Source organism: Rhinolophus ferrumequinum, chromosome 11 (assembly GCF_004115265.2).
Source record: "Rhinolophus ferrumequinum isolate MPI-CBG mRhiFer1 chromosome 11, mRhiFer1_v1.p, whole genome shotgun sequence".
Taxonomy (NCBI): domain Eukaryota; kingdom Metazoa; phylum Chordata; class Mammalia; order Chiroptera; family Rhinolophidae; genus Rhinolophus; species Rhinolophus ferrumequinum.
In genome coordinates this window covers 6,753,062-6,770,076 of record NC_046294.1, presented here as the reverse complement: position 1 = coordinate 6,770,076, position 17,015 = coordinate 6,753,062, and the positions used below count along the sequence as shown (strand labels likewise).

Genomic DNA, 17,015 nt, shown 5'->3' with positions numbered 1-17,015 from the left:
AAATCAGATGCCTCCTGATTTTATACAAGGGTGCAGTATAACATATATATAAAACATGTATTATATGTAACATATGTAACATATATATGGAGCATTTGAAATCTTGCTTCCTGGCATGTTGTCAGTTGGCTCAAATAAACTCAGAAATTCTCTGCAGGTTTGGACATTGTTTTTTTCCATTGGGGAATATTGGGAAACTGTGTTTCTCCAGGGCCCATCTGCTCCAAGTCATTGTCCTTCAATCTAGTTGTGGAGGGCGCTGCTCAGCTCCAAGTCCAGTCGCTGTTTTCAATCTTAGTTGCAGGGGGCGTAGCCATCCCCACCATCCCATTGGGGGAATTGAACTGCAAGCTCACGCTCAACCAAGCCATCTGGTCCCGCCTCCGGCAGCTCAGAGGCAGCTCAGTTTCTTCAATCTAATTGTGGAGGGCACAGATCACTGGCCCATGTAGGAATTGAACTGGTAACCCTTTTCAGAGCTCATGCTCTAACCAACCGAGCAATTTGGCTGCCCCAGGTTTGGACATTCTTACATCGACACCAGGAAGCAAGATCTCAACAGACTGAGAAAATGCTCTGGAGAATGACAGTTTTGCAGTTTCTTTTATACATTGGGAATTAAGGAAGAAAGGTAAGGAAGAGTACGTGAAGGTGGGAGAAAGCAAAGCGGGCGTTGTTAAGATTATGTGCTCTCTTGAGGGTGATTACACCTCTGAGGGGTCTGGAAAAGAGGCATTTCAAAGATGTGTTAACCTCGATGCACAAGAATGATGGACAGGGCTGGCTTAAGGCAGAGAAAAACCTTTTAGTAAAGAAGTTATATGACTACCCACTGTGATCTTCCCAGTTAGGAATTTATGATCAGATCACCCTGTGATCAGGTTTGTTACCAAGCCCCTTTTTTGTCCATAGTATTTACTGAGAGAAGTGAAAGTATACAGCCACACAGACAGGTACACAAATGTTTATAGCTTTATTTATAATAGTCCAAAACTGGAAACAGCCCACATGTTCAACAGGTGACTAGCTAAACACTGTGGTACATACACACAGGAGAATACTACTTGGCAATAAAAAAGGAATGACTGTTACATGCAACAACATGAATGAATCTCAATAATGGTGCTCAGTGAAAGAAGCCAGACAAGAACAGAGGACATATTGTATGATTTTATTTATGTAAATTCTGAAAAATGCAAATGCATCTATGGTGACACAAAGCGGATCAATGGTTACGTGGGGATGGGGAGGTGAGGAGAAGCTGGAGGGTGTGATTACAAAGAGCAGAAGAAGCTTTTGGGGATGTCAGAGATGTTTGCTATCTTGATTGTGGTAATGGTTTCACAGGTGTATGTGTCAGTATATTTTTAATAGTACATTTTTAATATATGCAGTTTATTATATGCTGATTATACCTTGATGAAGCTGTTTTTAAAAAGAAACTATAGAAGAAAGCAACTACTGGGAAAGGGATCTGCCCACAGTTCTACACAGAATACTGATTTCACTATCTAGGAAAGGATTATCTTGGCATTATATTTTTTTGCTTTTTTTTTTTTAAGCCATTATCGAGCTTTCATTTTTGAGTGATTACTTTAAAATATTTAAACTTAAATGTTTTATTACATAGTATTTGATACAAACAAAAGGATGTGTGTACCTTATGTGAGTTAGGAATTGAATTATTAATTGAACACCTGTGAACCTACCACCCAGCCTGACAACCAAGATATTACCAATACCTCTGCAAATTCCTGGGGTCCTGTGTTACCCCACTCTCATTCTCCCCCCAGGGACCATCATTTTGAATTTTGTGCTGCTTCTGATCTAATGGAGTTTTTTCACATGTGCATCTATCACCAACTAGAAGTGGTTTAGACTTGCTATCATACTGTGTGTAATTTTATGTAACTTGCTGTTTTAATTTGGCATTACCCAAGATGCATCTGTGTTGTTGCATTTTGTATATTACCATTATTTTCAATCCTCCCAACAGCCCTGCAGGCAGACTTAGGATATGTACCTGGGAAAATGCAGCTCAGCAAGCTCGCCCAGTCCAGGGGCCTGACCCCAGGGCCTCCTCTTCACCACACCACGCTCATTCCTTCCCTCGGAAAGCAAGCCCAAGGGCCTGCTGTGCAGCAAGCAGTGTCCCACTGCTGGACATGCCAGTGAACATGGCCACATTCTCGTGGTGGTTCTCCTTTTGACCCTCACTTAACTGGTGTATGGGCCAGCTCCCCAAACACCCTGAGGTGCCCACGCCTCTTCCACTCACCCACAGGATGGCCGAGAGAAGCTGATATGACCCATCCCGGAAGCTTCCGCCCAGGGAGGGCAATTTGACAGTAGCTATCACAAGGACACACAGGGCCCCCTCTGACACAGCAATGCCACTCCAGGAATTGGCCCTAGAGGACACCTGAATATATAGAGGGGCATTGGCATAAGAATATTTATTGCAGTGTCATTTGTAATATCAAAGTAATAGAAACAACATAAAATTTCATCAATCGGGATCTAATGACAGTAAATTAACGTTATGGGAAATACATACAATGGAATACCACTGACTATAAAACAACAAAGGGGGAGGTACTGATCATGGAAAGCTCTCCAGGGTAGATTTTAAAGACCAAGATGCAAAGTGCGTGTGATTATGTTAGACCATGGTATAAAGAGGGAAGAATGAAACATACAGGACCGCTACATATGCATAAACACTTCAGAAGGCTTCAGAAGTAACTGGGACCTGAGTGGGAGACGTTTCATAGTACCTATTTTGCATTTTTTTAAAATTGTTTACCATACGCAAGGGCTACCTATTAAAAAATACATAAATAAAATAATTTTAGTCTCTCAGGGCATATTCCCTGGCTTCTTGATCTTTCTTTGGCTTCTGGCCAGCCTTTTCTGGCAGCCAATATTTTATCAGAGGCTCTTGCTTTTCTCAGATCCCAGATTTAGGCAAATTACTCTCTGACAACCCCACCACCACCTTTTCAGACAAGGGTGGCTGCTCAGAGCTGCGGCAGCCTGCCACAAGGTGGCGCTGTCTGCTGCTTGGTGCTCTGGGGGCCGATCAGTCCCTGGGTACCTGGGATCAGAGTCTCTGCTGATAGGGATCCCGCTCACCTCCCACTTCTATCAAGAAATCTGAAAAATTGGAATTTGGAAATCATATCCCTGTCACCCCGCCATTTGGCCTATGGAATGCCCTGCAGGTGGAGCAGACAAACCTTCAGAACTTGGAAGGTCCCTCCCAACCTCCATTGAGCCAGTGCACAGGGGCTGTCTCCTCCCCTGGCCTCACCCCCATTTCAGCTGAGAAACCCAGGCACTGGTAGTCAGAGCAGCTGGGGCTCTGCTGGAGTGTGGACGAGGGGACACTACGACAACCATGGAATTGCCTGGGGCCCTTGGGACGGGGATGCTGCTGCTGCTTCACGTAAGTCGCCATCTACCCACCACTCACCCACTTATCTTTTCGTTCACTTAAATGTGCTTTATATTTAAATGTGTCAAATATTTCCCAATGGCCAACCAGGTGTAGAGAAGTTCTTACTCAAACACTTGCCTTGAATATCAGAAGGGAGATTGGGCCAAACTCGAGAGCTGGCCCCTGGGCCTTTGCTCAGACTCTACCTAGATCCAGGGCCTTCCAGCCCTCTGCAGCCCTGGTCCTGCTGTGCACCGCACCCTCCTTCAAGGCCAGCTGCCATCCTGCCCCCTTGGCCTCACCTGCCCAAAGGCTCTGGTCAAGAGCAGCCTGGTCAGTGCCTGGGGCATGACGAGGCTCCCAGGGGTAGGGAGCCCCCTAAGAGGGAAACGTGGGAGAACGGCAATTCAAAGCACAAGGTCAGCCATGGGTGGATGCATGTGCCCTCAAGACTCAGGCTAAAGCAAGGACAGCTCCCCTCCCGGGGGGGCTGGTGCACACCTTGGTAGTGACCCCTCTGTGAGCCCAGGGCCTGCCACTGAGGAGTTCCTCTGGGAATACTTGTTAAATGGACACAGGCTAATCTTGCCAGAGTCTAGCCTGGTGATGGTGCCCACACTGAGTAGGCCTGGCCTGATCGAGCACACTGATACGTAGGCAGCAGGTGGGAGGCAGGGCGGCAGCCCCAGGCCTGGGTGGTACAGGTCATGGCCGGCTGTTTCCATAGGCCTCCCTGGGGCTGGGTGGAACAGCTCTTGGCTGGCCCCTCCTGGGCCCTGTTTGCCTGATGAGATCCTATATGGGGCAGGGCTGCCCTGGATGAGAGGCCCTTTGTTCAGGGGCCTCCCATCTACATGACTCCTTGGCCATACTGCCAAGCTGCGGGCTCATCCTGAGGGGAGCCCAGGAAGATACAGCACCCCGAGATGCTGTATGGGGCCACTGGCCTCCCCAGCACTGCTGCCTGGTACCCCCATGAGGGAGCCACCACAACACTGGTGGCCTGCACTTCCCCTGTGCTTCTATAGTACCTGGTGCCACAGAAAGATGTGTTGGAGGGAGGGAGGGAGGGAAGGAGGGAGGAGGAGGGAAGTGAGGCAGTGGACACAGTGCCCCCTGCCCCTGCCCCAGAGGAACCAGTGGAATAAATCAAACCAGCTTTCATATCAATATAGTTCTCTCTTTTAAATATGTTCCCAGGACAGGGTACAGGGGCAGGCTCTCGGCAGGAAGAGTGGAGAGGAAATGGGAACAAGATGGAATGGATCACCCAGGGCCTGCCCCCACCCTGCCATGGGGCACTAGGCCTGGGCTGCCCGAAGGGGAGGGGCAGGTGACAGCAGCTTCCTCTGGTCCAGTTATTGCAGGGCTGTGGGTGGACTCCCCTCCCCTCCACAGCCCCAGAACTTCTCAGGATTATTTCTGCCCTTCAGCCCAGCAGACCGGGGGCCTGGGCTTCTCTGATGCAGGAGGGGCCCCTCTGCCTAAAGTGGACTGCAGCTAAGGCATGGAGGTGGGGTGGGGGCATGCCACTGGCCAGGCCTGGCCCGCTCAGTAACTGCTCTGATGGCCCGTGAGAATGTAGAGGTTGCTGTGAGCCCCCGGGTTGTCGGTGGGAATACTCTCAAGGATGATGTCTCTGGAGGGGAGAGAGAACCGGAGGTGAGCAAGGCAGGAAGACACCTGGGCACGTCCGACTGGCCTCAGGGGCATCTGAAGGGGAGGCTGAGGCACCACGTCCTTCCTACCTGTGGGCCCCAAGCACTCGGAAGACCCTGGTCTCATCTGTGATCTCCTGGGTCACCTGGGAAGAAAAGGGATCCTGAGGCCACCCCAGCAGGTCCTCTCCTAATAGGTGGGGACAACTGGGTGGAGGGCAGCCAGGTTCCTGAGTCCCATTCACCTCGTTGGTATCCAGACTACGGCCTTGCATTCCATGGCTCCAGAAGGCCAGCACGCTGTCCTGCAGACACACTAGGAGGGGCGGACACACTAGGAGAGGCCTGTGCCTGTCCTGGGGACACTGGCTTCCCCAGCCATGCCCTGGGCCCGGGTCTGGGCCCCAGCAGTCCTCACGGACCACAGGTGACCAGGATGGCTCTTAAGAGGGACTGGGGGACCTGACTCCTTGTCCCACTGCCAGCCCCAGGCCCACATCATACGTTCCAGGCCGGGGATATTCCTGCCCCCCACCTGTGTCTGGCTTACTCACCCACAGTCTCAATGGGGAAGTCAAAGGTCAGCACAGGTGCCAGTGTGGCCGTGGGCTCACCCAGCAGGTTGACAATCCTCACGCAGCCTGCACAGGGAGTGGGCTGCTGGGCGGGGATGGGTGGCTCCCTTCTGGGGAGGTGACCTATAAGCTTCCCTCACCCCCCCCCCCCGCCGCTGCCCACAGCCCTGGCCCCAGGGGCACTCACGGTCAAAGCAGACTAGGACTGTGTCCCTGTCCACCTGGATCACTTGCTGGGCCGAGCCTGGGAGCCCCTCTGCAGGCAGAGAAGGGAGACATGGCCCGGCTGAGCCACCAGCCCTACTGTGGCCCCGAGAGGAAATGGCGGACGGACATGCAGGCAGCCCTTGGCCATAAGGGTATTTCGTTCTCACAACAGCCCGATACGGGGTCAGGATGCCTAATCTCATTTCACAGCTGGGGAATCGAGGCTCAGAGAAATGAAGGGACCCTTCCACGAGCGGGGTGAGTCCCAGGGAGCTGGGGGAGAGCAGGGGTTCCGGATTCAGGAGAACAGGGCTTTGTGACTCAGTTGCTGTGTGACCTCAAACCTCCGAGCCTCGGTTTCCTCATGCATAACACAGGCATGAGGGGGACGACCTTGCAGGGCCATTGTGAGGAATAAGATTGAAATCCTGTGGGAGACCCCTGGTTCGGGGCCTGGGACACAGCATGGCCTTCGTCCAGTGCACCTGCCCTCCTCCTTTCCCCACTGGCCCTCACTCTGCTCCTGAGCTGTCCCAACACCCAGGGTCCTGCTTCCTTGCTCAGAACGGAGCCTGCCTGGTCCAGTCTGGCTCTGTTCCTGCAGCCCCGGCAGTGTTGGTCAGTTTTTTTCTTAGCTGCTAAGCCCTTTGGTCTAATGAAATCTTTTATAGGAGCCCAGCTGAAGGGAGGCTGGGAGCTGGGGGCCCCCAAGGTCTCTCTAGAGCCATAAGCATGCATGTACACACACACACACACACACACACACACACACACACACGCCCAGCCTTTCTGCTTACCAGGTGGTATGAGGACGTCAGGTGTCAAGCCAGCCTCCAGGGGCAGGACATGGAACAGCACACGACAGCCAGGCCCCTCGGGGCCCTCGGCCCCCACGCACACCTGTGGCAGCTCCTTCCCATCCAACACCAGTGGCTCCAGCATCCCTGCTGGGCTGGGCAAGGGGCTGGAGAAGTTCTGGGGGCAGCAGGGGTGCTCAGGTCTCCATTTCCCTACCCAAGCCCCTGCCACCCGCCTGAGGGTCCCCTTGGCCTCACCCACCAGCCCCACACCTTCAGCAGCAGGAACTTCTGTAGCGGCTCATACCACTGCAGCAGGAGCAGGCTGGCAGGCAAGGCGGCCAGCAGGAACGTGCTGCCTGTGTAGGGGTTCCGCACTGCAAGAGAGGCGAGCAGTGGGTACCGGCCTAGGCTGGCACCCCATCCATTCCCTGCTCCTGTCCAGCCCAGCTCTTACCCACACGACACTGCAGGCAGCCTTTGGTGTCAGGAATCTTGGTGGACAGGGCAAAGCGCCTGTAGGGGTGACAACCAGGGCATGTGTCATGGATGCTATCCATGGGCGAGGCCCCCACAGAGCCCTAAGAGGTGGATACTATCATCTTCTCTGCCTTACAGGCTAAAGACTGAGGCTCAGAGAGGCAAAGCAACCTGCAATGAAACACAGCTGTGAAGGACACAGGCTCTGAAGCCAGTCTCTCAGCTCCAGCACCCACCTTTACAGCCTGGATGGGGAAGTCCAGTCCAGTCCAGGGGTCTGGATCACAGAATTACCTCTAACTGTGTAACTTTGGGCAAGTCACTTTACCTTTCCACACCTCAGTTTCCTCATCTGTAGAGTGGGATAACAGTGGCATTCCCCCTCATAGAGTCACAGAGGATTCAATGAGTTAGTACAGGGAAGGGCTTACAGCAGAGCCTGGCACATTGAGTGTACTCACGAAGGGCTAGCTTTTATCATCCTGTTGTTAATTTCACACCTATTTCCAGTCACTGAAAATCCTTTTTTTGGCAAAAGCAGGGTATAAATGAGAAATGAATGACGAGACAAGAGCATGGAGGGCCCGGAGCCGAGGTGGGCCTGGTGCTCCCAGCCTCGCCCCGCCCCACATGACCCATGTCATGGATGGGCAAACAGGCCGGAGCTTAAGACTTGAAGGAAACCGCGATGACCTGTCCCCAGCTGCTTCAGCTGAGACCACGACCATGTGCAGCCAGTGGCTAGCTCACCTTGGTGCCTGGGGAGAAGTGGGGTTCTTATCTTGGTTACTAACTGTCCCCCAAGCCCCCAAGGGACTGCCTAAGCCTGTTTCTTCTTCTGAGGACTAGGGCTACATGTCAGCAGCCTTGCCACCTCCTCCCAGCGAGCCAGGCCCTATCTGCACTCTGCCAGGATGTGGGCCCCACCGAGGAAGCCAACGCCTGCCGGCCTGTCTGTTTCTGCCCCTCTGTCCTCCCTATTCTCCCTCCCCTCGTTCCTCCCACTCTCTTCCCCAACTGGCCTTTCGGATGAGAGAGATTTTTGTGTTAGATTTTTTTTTCTCCAAACAATTCTGGTTCTCCGTTGTTTACATTTGAACTGGACACTGGGATTCCGTGATTTCCCAAGCACACGCCCAAAGCTGCCTGTGACTTGTTAGGGCTCCAATGGGCCTGTTTCCTATAGGTCCTGGGCCAAAGCAAAGACTGGTTTGGGGACTGAGCTTAGGAAGCCCTGATGCTGGGTGTCCAGATGAGGTCCTCAGGTGAGCACACTGCAGGAAGGGCCAGGGCCCCCATCTCCTCAGGTGGTGTGGCCTCTGGCCTGGCCTCCCCAGCCTGGCCCACGGCTTCCACCATCCACCTTGTCATAATGTCCAGTCCATAAGCCCATAGTCCGGCCACCCACCTTGGAACTCAGCCTCACCCAGCTGATGGCTGATGGAGGTCCTACGCGCGCATCTCAAACTCAATGTGACAACACTGAATTCTGCTCCACCCATAGGTGATGACAGCTCCATCCTTCCTGTTGCCTAGGCTAAAAAGCTTTGACTCATCCTTAACTCCTCTTTCTCTTCCATCTACCAATTGTCAGGAAATCCTGTTGGTTCAACTTGCAAAATAAAACCAAAATCCAACCACTGTCACTTCCCTCACTGCTACCCTGACCCAAGTCACCATCACCTCCCATCTGGTTATTGCTACAGCCTCCTGACAGGTCTCCTGCTTCCACCCTTATCCTCTCTAAGTCTATTCTCAACACAGCAGCTAGAGTGATCCCTCGATCCACATATCTCTTCCACAGTGACCCTCAGGCTGCTCTGAGTCAAAGCCAAAGGCCTCACTGTGGCCACAGAGCCCTCTCAGATTATCTCCCTCTCATTTCATCTCTCTGCCTACACCACCCTCCTTACTGGTCCTCAACCAGGCCAGGCCTGCTCCTGCCTCAGGGCCTTTGCACTGACGTTCCCCCTCCCTGGGATGCCTTTCCCCCAAGTATTCACGGGGTTTGTTCCATCACCTCCTCCAAGTCTTTGTTCAAACAAGTACCATCTCAGCGAGGTCCTTCCAGACCACCCTGTTTAAAACCACAGTCCATGCCCCACAGCTCCTGGCCCTCGTCTACATAGCACTTTCCCCTCGGTGTATCATCACAGAATATACTTTTTTATGGTGATTGTTTGCCTGTCTCAACAAAATCTAGAGAATATAAAGCCTTCTCAGTTCACAGATGTATAGTATGCCCCCAGAACAGTGCCTGGCACATACTAGGTGCTGAGTAGATACTGAATGAACGAGGGACTAACTTGGACACCTCCCCGGACACCTCATTCACACACAACACAATCTGCTCCTCTGGAGGTCTCCCAAGTCCTCCCTCTCCCTCATGCTCACTCTGACCAGTCCCCAAATCCTCTCAATCCCACTTCCCCAATATTGCTTGATTCTGTCCAGTTCTCACCGTACCATAGCCTAAACCCCACCTTCTCAGGTCACTAGGCTTGCCTCCTTTCCAGGTGTCCTCAGCCTCCCCCTGCAATCTCTCCTTCCCACTGTCACCATGGCCAGCCAGTGGATGCTTCTTATTTTCATCCGTCCAGTCAAACTTCTCTCCCTACGCCCAGCTCCAGAAAGGGGCACGTGATCCTGGCCTGGCGCTCCCCTCCCCTCAAATTCTTCATTGTCTGGCCATAGAGACTGGCTCAGGGGTGGGCATGGACCTAAGCTAGACCAATGAGAATTGGCCCCCGGACTTTTGTGCGAATTACTTGTAAATAGAAGTTCTAGTCCCACAAGGTTTTAGCCAGTGCCACACTGGTCTGGCACGGCAGGCACCCATCAGTTAACTGGAAAGCCCATGTGAGAATGAAGACGACAAGAGGAAAATAGAGCCAAGAGATGCAGAAAGGTTCCAGATGATACCATTTACGCCTGGGTCCAGCTGGGCCTGAAGCTAACACTCCTAGATTTTCAGTTACAGGTGCTTAAGCCAGTGAGTTGAACCACCTGCAACAGGAAGGATCCTGATTGACACACAGAGGGGTCCTTCTAAAATGCTCATTAGGGTGCTGCGGCCAGTTGGACAAAGCCCGAACCCTGGGCCTGGCATCAAAGAAGGCACTCTGCCACCTGTGCAGCTTGCTCTGCAAACACCTTATGACTCCCCAGGTGACCGACATGCATTCACACTTACTCTCCCTCTGCCTCATCTGCCTAGAGGACCTCTGTGCACTTCCAAACTCCATGAGCAAACCTGACCTCTCAGAGGCCTCCCGCCCCTCGCAGCTCACCTTCTAGTTCACCTCAGTACCAGGTGCTGACCCTCAAGGACTCATTTCACTCCTTGTCTCCAAGCCCAGCATAAGACATGGCGCATGCTAAGTGCTCAGTAAGCATTTAGCCCATATTCGAACAACCACAGCTCCCACAATTTGTGAAGCACTTTCACATCCACTATCTCCTTCTTGCGTCCCAACAGGCCTCAGGTCAGGTGGCGGGGGGAGGCTACGTATTGCACTGACAGATGAGGAAACCGGCTCAGAGAGGCAAACTGACATGTCCTAGATCTAAAGTCCCCAATTAGGGCCAAGGCCACATTCCAGCTCTGGCTCTGCACTTTGCCTCCCCCTACTCTCCTCTCCCCTGCACACCCAGGCTCCTCCAGGGCCCCCAACCTGGGGATGATGCGCTGGGTGAGGCGGTTGGTGGGGATGGAGAGGGGAACCTGCTGCTGTAGTCGCCGCTGCTCAAACAAGCCTGGGAGGTCATGGGCCCAGATGTGCGTGGATTTCCCTGCCAGGGAGGGAGAAAGGGGGGCTCAGAGAGTGTTGGGTGGCAGGGTGCACCCTCTGCCTGTCCCACCCCGTGCCTGCCCCCATTTGTACCTGAGAGTGACAGCAGCACGTTATTCACACAGTAGAGCCAGGCGCAGCGGTGTGAAATCAGCTGGAGGCCACAGAGTGACAGATGGACAGGGGTCAGCACCCCAGGCCCCCAAGGCCCTCTGCCCTCCACAGCCAGCTGGGCCTCACCTTCTCTAGTGTATCCTCGTGCAGCTCATGCAGGTTGAGGGTGTAGATGCCTTCCTCAGCCCCCACCACCAGGAACTGATCTGCAGGTTTGGGTGCAGGGTCAGAGGTCAGCCACACCCCCTGGCCCAAGCCGGGGATTCCCAGGCTCCTGCTTCCTCCTTGCCCTTGGCCTACCCCGGGTGACAGGGTGAATCCAAGTGACAGCAGCGTGGATCCGCAGGGGACAGCCATTGAAGACCTTGGAGAAGCAGGCGCCCATCTGGGGAGGATGCGAGAGGCTGGTAAAGAAGCGCAGGGGCAGCGGGCGGCGGGCTGCAGGGCCGCAGTGCGGCGGGGGGCGGGGCAAACACTTACGTGCACCTTGGGGGTTGGGGGAAGCCCGTGGCAAGAGGATCTCTGGGAGGGAAGGGAGGAGTCAGGGCTGGTGGGACACTCCTGGCCTGTCATACCCCCAGTCCCTCGGTAGCACCCCCTCACCTCAGAATCCTCCGGCTGCTTCATGGTGGCCCAGGCGGTGGGGAGAACCGGGGTGCTGTCAGGGCCTAGGGGAGGCAGGGGCGGGGTTCCTGCAGGCACAGATTCAACGTGAATTCTAGCCCCAGCCCTCACGTTGGGCCTGCCTTCTGGTCCCCCAAACCTAGGACTTACCTGGGGGGCTGGATAGAGGGTCCTCAGCTGGAGGCTCAGGTGGGGATGGCCCCAAGCATGGGGCCCGCTTGATGGTTCCCATAGCATCGTCTGGAGAGTCCAGTTCCTGGCAGGAGGATAGGTGGGCCCAGCCCAGCTATTAGCAGATCACCCTGTAACCTGGTCCCACCCTAACTGCACCCTCTGTAGCACTTTCCCCCACCCCCACCTCCAGCTTCCTTCCACTCCGAACCTGGAGTTCCACAGCTGGTCGGATGGTTAGGCTCCTATGGTGGATGAATAAGAGGGAAATGAGGTGAGACGTGACTGAGCCCAGGCCTGGCTGCCCTATTCCTCCTCCGGGCCCAGCCCCTCACCTTTCCTCCAGGGCCTCCTGGACTGATTGCAGCAGGCTCCTGAGCAGGGAGGGGATGGGGTCAGAGGTCAGCCTTTCCTGCTGTCCTCAACACCTCCCCTGCAGCTTCTCTCTCCCACACTCACCCACTCAGGTCCTCCTTTCCCAGCAGCGTCCACTCCTCTTCCCACTGTGGGGAAACCAAGTCAGAAAGACGGAGAGAGAGGCAGAGAGAAAGAAAGGAAATATGAGAAGGTGATCAAGAGATTGTGAGAGAGAAGACAGACAGATGGAAAATGAGATGGTAACAGGCAAGAGACTTGTGAGAGAAAGAATGAGAGGCAAAGAGGTAGTGAGAGAGACAGAGTACGGCAAGAGAGAATGAGACAGAGATAGCGAGAGAACAAGGTATAGAGAGACTGAGACCGTGGGAGTGAAGAGACGACGATAAAAAGACAGTGAGAGCAGAAAAATGGTGAGTCAGACAACCAGTGACAGGCGCAGATATTGAGGCAGAGAGAAACGCACTGAACAGGGGGAGGTGGGGGCTCGAGTGTGTGATAGGCCCACTTTTTAGAAAGGTGTGGTCACCTTGCCACCTTCCAGATGACTGTCCAGAGGAACCCGGCCCAGGAAGAAGCCCCCAGCCTTCCATGTCCCTGGGTGGGACAGGCCTGTTTAGACAGCTTTCCTAGGCTTAAGAGCCAGGCTGCCACTGCTTCAAACATCCTTGACTTGAGATGCTTGACTTCCAGTATAGCACGCTAGCCCACCCACCCCTGCAAACCACCCTTCCCACGCAGCCAGCCCCCTCACCGGCTCATTTAGCGGATCCGTTTCCTTCCTGCGTGGGGCACCAAATTTCACCTGGTGAACTGAGAGGCCCCGCATACAAGATTTGGGGGTTGGAATCTTAGGACGTACCCCCATATTCACACCAAATCCACACAGTCCCCCACCAAAACCACACACTTAGCTCCCCCAAATCCACATGCAGATCCCCAAAACCACGCTTAGCCCCCACCACCAAGTCCACACACCCCCCCCCCACCAAAACCACACACTTAGCCCCCCACCAAAACCACACTCAGCTTCCCCAAATCCACACACACAGCCACCCCACCCCCTGCCAACTCACACTGGATCTCTGAGGGGGTCCTCTCAGCCTGGCTGTGCTGACCCCGGGAATGAATGGTGTCTGGAAACATGTCATAAGTCTAAGAAAGAAGACAAACAGTGGACACACACCCGGCACTCACCTCATGCCGGGTACGTATCATTGGACGTGCTTTGCACACATCAACATGTTTTGTTTTCACAACCCTCTAAGGTTATTATGAGAGTAAATGGCACCCTCATTTCACAAATGAGAAAACCAGCACAGAGAGGCAAGTAAGACCACACAGAAAACAGAAGATGGTTGAGCGAAGTTCATGGTCAGCCTGGACCAAGGGCAGGAACCTACAGGGAGGCAAGACCGGCTGAAGGAAGATTCTTAATGGGTGGCTCACCTGGAGGGAAGCTCCCCACGCTGGAAATAGTCAACTTAAAGGGACCTTGACTAATATTATTTTTGCACTCCCTACAATCAGGCCAGGCCAAGACACGTTTCCCCAGCTCCCCTCCCTTACCTCCAGGTCACAGTCTTCTGGGGAGGGGGTGCCCAAGTGGGGGTCATTGGCCTTGTCCAACAGCTGTGTGAGGAGAGCCCGAGGGAGCTGCTGGGTTGTGAATGGGTGCTGTAGGATTGAGGGGGACTCGGGTTGGTCCCTGGCCCCGAGGACCCTGCTTCAAGCATCGAACCCCCACCCCATTCCCTTCCTCCCACCTGAAGGAGCTTCTCTGCTGTTGGCCTCTTCTTGGGGTTCTTGGTCAAGGCGAGCTTGAGGAAGTGGTGGAAATTCTGGGTCCTAGTGGGCATAAGAGCCCCCCGCCCCAGACCTAGGTTCAGCCCTCATGCAGAACAACCTGCCACCTGCTTCCTGCCACCACTCCAGAGGAGTCTGCTGGGCCTGCCCAGGAAGGAGCCAGCCCGAGGCCGAGTGCAAATGGCCTGAGCAATACCGCTGTTGCAACATGGAGGCTCCTCCATCATCAACCATCTGCCCTCCTTCCCTGTGCACACCATCCAGGGCCCCAGGGCTCCCACAGATGGTCTCTGGAGGCTCAGAGAGGACAGGGCTCTTGAGGCTGTACCCTAGCAATTGGCAGAAGTTCCTCCACCCCCATGCAGACTGGCTGAAAAGGGGGCCCCAGCAGGGGCCATAGGTCCTCACCAGCGCGTCTTGTCTCTCAGCTTAGGCGGCTGGAAGCTGCTCTTGGACATGAGCATCAAGGCCCTGTGGAGAGCACAAGGTCAGGAGTCAAGGGTCAGCAGGGCCCTATGGGTCAGGCAAGGGGCAGGTGTTCAGCTGACCTCATGGGGTGAAGGTGGAATAGAGGGGGCTGCAACTCTCCCAGCTCAATGGCGGTGATGCCCAGGGCCCAGACATCACACAGCTCGTTGTAGCCGCCTTTGCGCTCCACGGCAGCCACCTCCGGGGCCATCCTGGATGCGGGGTCACAGAGAGGATGACTGGGTGCCCCACCTGTGGCCCCCGCCCCCTCAGCCCATGATGCAGCCTCACCAGTATGGAGTCCCAATGAAAGACCTCCTCTTAGCCACAGATGCCGTCAGCTCGCCTGACACCCCAAAGTCAGCTGCAGGGAGAAAGAGCGACTCTCACCTTCCCTCTGGCTGCCACTCCCCACCCACCTCCAGGGCCCAGGCTCAGGATGCACCTGGCAGAACTCAGACAGCAGGCAGACCAAGTTCAACCACAACGGCCAAGGCCAGGTCCCCCTCCTGAGAGGGGTCAACTGCCTTCGATCTCTGACCAAGTGCTGGGTCACCTGTTGGACTCTATACAGACCCAATCATAACGAACTTCTAGCAGGGGGAATTGTTCCACTTTTTCAATAGGGAAACTGAGGCCCAAGTGGTAAAATGACTTGCCCAAGGACACCCAGCACTTGAATGCAGACTCTAAGACACCAGGAGCTCCCACAGAACCCTCACCCTGATTGTGTCCCAGGGGTACTGACCCAGCTTGACATCTCCCTGGAGGGTGAGGAGAAGGTTGGCTCCCTGTGGGAATGGAGGAGAGAGAATCCTATCTGGTGCTCCCAAGAGCCTCCTCCACCCTCCCCCGATGCCGGAGGCCAGACCCTACCTTGATGTCTCTGTGGATCTTCCCCTGAGAATGTAAGTGGTGCAGGCCCTGGGGACAGAGAGGAGCCCCTGAGGGCAGCTACCCAGCACCATCCCACCTCTCCTGAACCCCCTCTGAGGACTGGGGCCCCCCACCCAAGCCGCTTCCTCCTCCCCTCTCCCCAAACAGGAAGTGACTGAACCAAGAGGGAAATGGGCTGCTTCCGGCAACAGGGCTGGGGCCCCTTCCCCCAGGACCCACAGCCCCTCAGGCCAGCCCTGCCTGAGGCGCTCCACCCCCTCACCCCCACATTGGCCATCTGGGCTCCCTGCCCACAGCTCCTGGGGACTGGGGGTACTACCTTTAGTGCCTCTCGGCAGACATAGGCAATCTGCCGTTCCTCCAGGGGCCCAGTAGCTGAAATGAAGGGGCGAAGGCTGGTATGGCAATCTGGGGCATATGCTGACCCTCCCAGGCCACCCCGATTGGGGAAGCAGCAGGCACTGCTAGGTGAAAAAGGAGTTGTTGGCCACATCCCCTCCCTGCAGTCTGGGATACAGAGCCCAGAGAAGGATAGTATTTCTCTCAAGGTCACAGAGCCAGTGAAGAGTAGAGAGGGGACCAAGTCCAGGGTCCCACCTCTCCCCTCCTGCCCTATGTTGGGGTGGGGGTGGGAAGAAGGCTGTGGCCCTCTGGGGCCTGGAGTCCTGGGCCTCACCGTGATAAATCTCCTGCAGAGACCCCCCTCCACAGAACTCCATGCAGATCCACAAGCGGTCATTCCTGGGGCGGGGACACAGAGCTGGGGTGGGCACATGGCAGAGCCACATGGGGGCTGCCTGGGGGTGGGCAGGGGAATAAAGTGGCCTCACCTGAGATAGCTGCCAATGTAGGCCACCACATTGGGGTGGTGGCACTCACGCAGGATGGTGATTTCCTGCTGAAGGGAGCTGATGTCGTCCCCTGGGGAGCACAGGGTATCATGGGTGGGGGACATAGAGGGGTCGCCCTAACTCAGTGCCCTCATCTGCAAAGGGGCACAGAGTGCTTCTCCCCTCGGAGCCTGATAAGTGCCTGGAGACAGCTCCTCCAGGGGCCTGCCTCTCAGGAGGTCTCTGAAATGTCAACTCTGGCCCTCACACAGCGCAGCGAGGCTCTCTGCCCTCCCTCCAGCGCTGAGGCCCTGGCCCCGGGCCCTCACCTGGATCTAGCTTCACTATCTTGACCGCAGCCAATTCTGACGTGACCGTGTCGCGGGCCTGCAGGGGCGGAGGGGGACAAGCGGAATGAGGAGGGGGGCGGGGCTGGGGGCTGGATCCCGCGGCAGGGCGCGGAGCTGGCACCCTCCTCGCTGCTCTCCCGTCAGTCCAGCCGCCCGGCGCACCTTGTAGACGTCGCCATAGGTCCCGGCCCCCACGCGCTGCAGCAGCTCGAAGCGGTCCCGCGGATCCTGCAGCGACACGTCCCTCAGCAGCGCCATGGCCCGGCGCCGGGCGGGCCGGCTGGCAGGCGGGAGCTGCGGAGCCGGCGCTGGGCGGCGCGGGGCGGGACCGCCAGGGAGGGTGCCGGCCGCGTGGGCGGGGCCGGGGCCCGGGGCGGGGCCAGGCTGGGGATGTCCCGCCGCCCGGCCGGGAGGAGGCGCCCGCGGGACGGGC

General features: G+C 55.6%; 1 protein-coding gene across 2 annotated transcripts; it reads right to left on the bottom strand.

The window, feature by feature from the left end:
- Positions 1–696: 696 nt before the first annotated feature.
- Positions 697–16,899, bottom strand: MAP4K2 (mitogen-activated protein kinase kinase kinase kinase 2). 2 transcript variants are annotated; one of them, XM_033119221.1, is made up of 32 exons: positions 16,745–16,899; positions 16,562–16,619; positions 16,233–16,323; positions 16,079–16,143; positions 15,722–15,777; positions 15,382–15,429; positions 15,254–15,296; positions 14,797–14,869; positions 14,586–14,717; positions 14,446–14,508; positions 13,998–14,079; positions 13,801–13,908; positions 13,308–13,386; positions 12,986–13,044; positions 12,316–12,359; positions 12,192–12,230; positions 12,068–12,101; positions 11,836–11,941; positions 11,665–11,729; positions 11,542–11,583; positions 11,362–11,446; positions 11,188–11,267; positions 11,041–11,101; positions 10,831–10,948; positions 7,134–7,192; positions 6,950–7,053; positions 6,677–6,854; positions 5,860–5,928; positions 5,652–5,738; positions 5,343–5,413; positions 5,188–5,243; positions 697–5,078 (listed from the first exon to the last, which is right to left on the bottom strand). In XM_033119221.1, the coding sequence occupies exons 1-32, from the start codon at positions 16,838–16,840 to the stop codon at positions 4,991–4,993; spliced, it is 2,439 nt and encodes an 812-aa protein (XP_032975112.1). In that variant the 5' UTR covers positions 16,841–16,899; the 3' UTR covers positions 697–4,990. The 2 variants fall into 2 exon arrangements, with proteins under 2 accessions (XP_032975112.1, XP_032975110.1); XM_033119219.1 differs by having other exon boundaries at positions 699–5,078; positions 11,665–11,753.
- Positions 16,900–17,015: the final 116 nt, after the last annotated feature.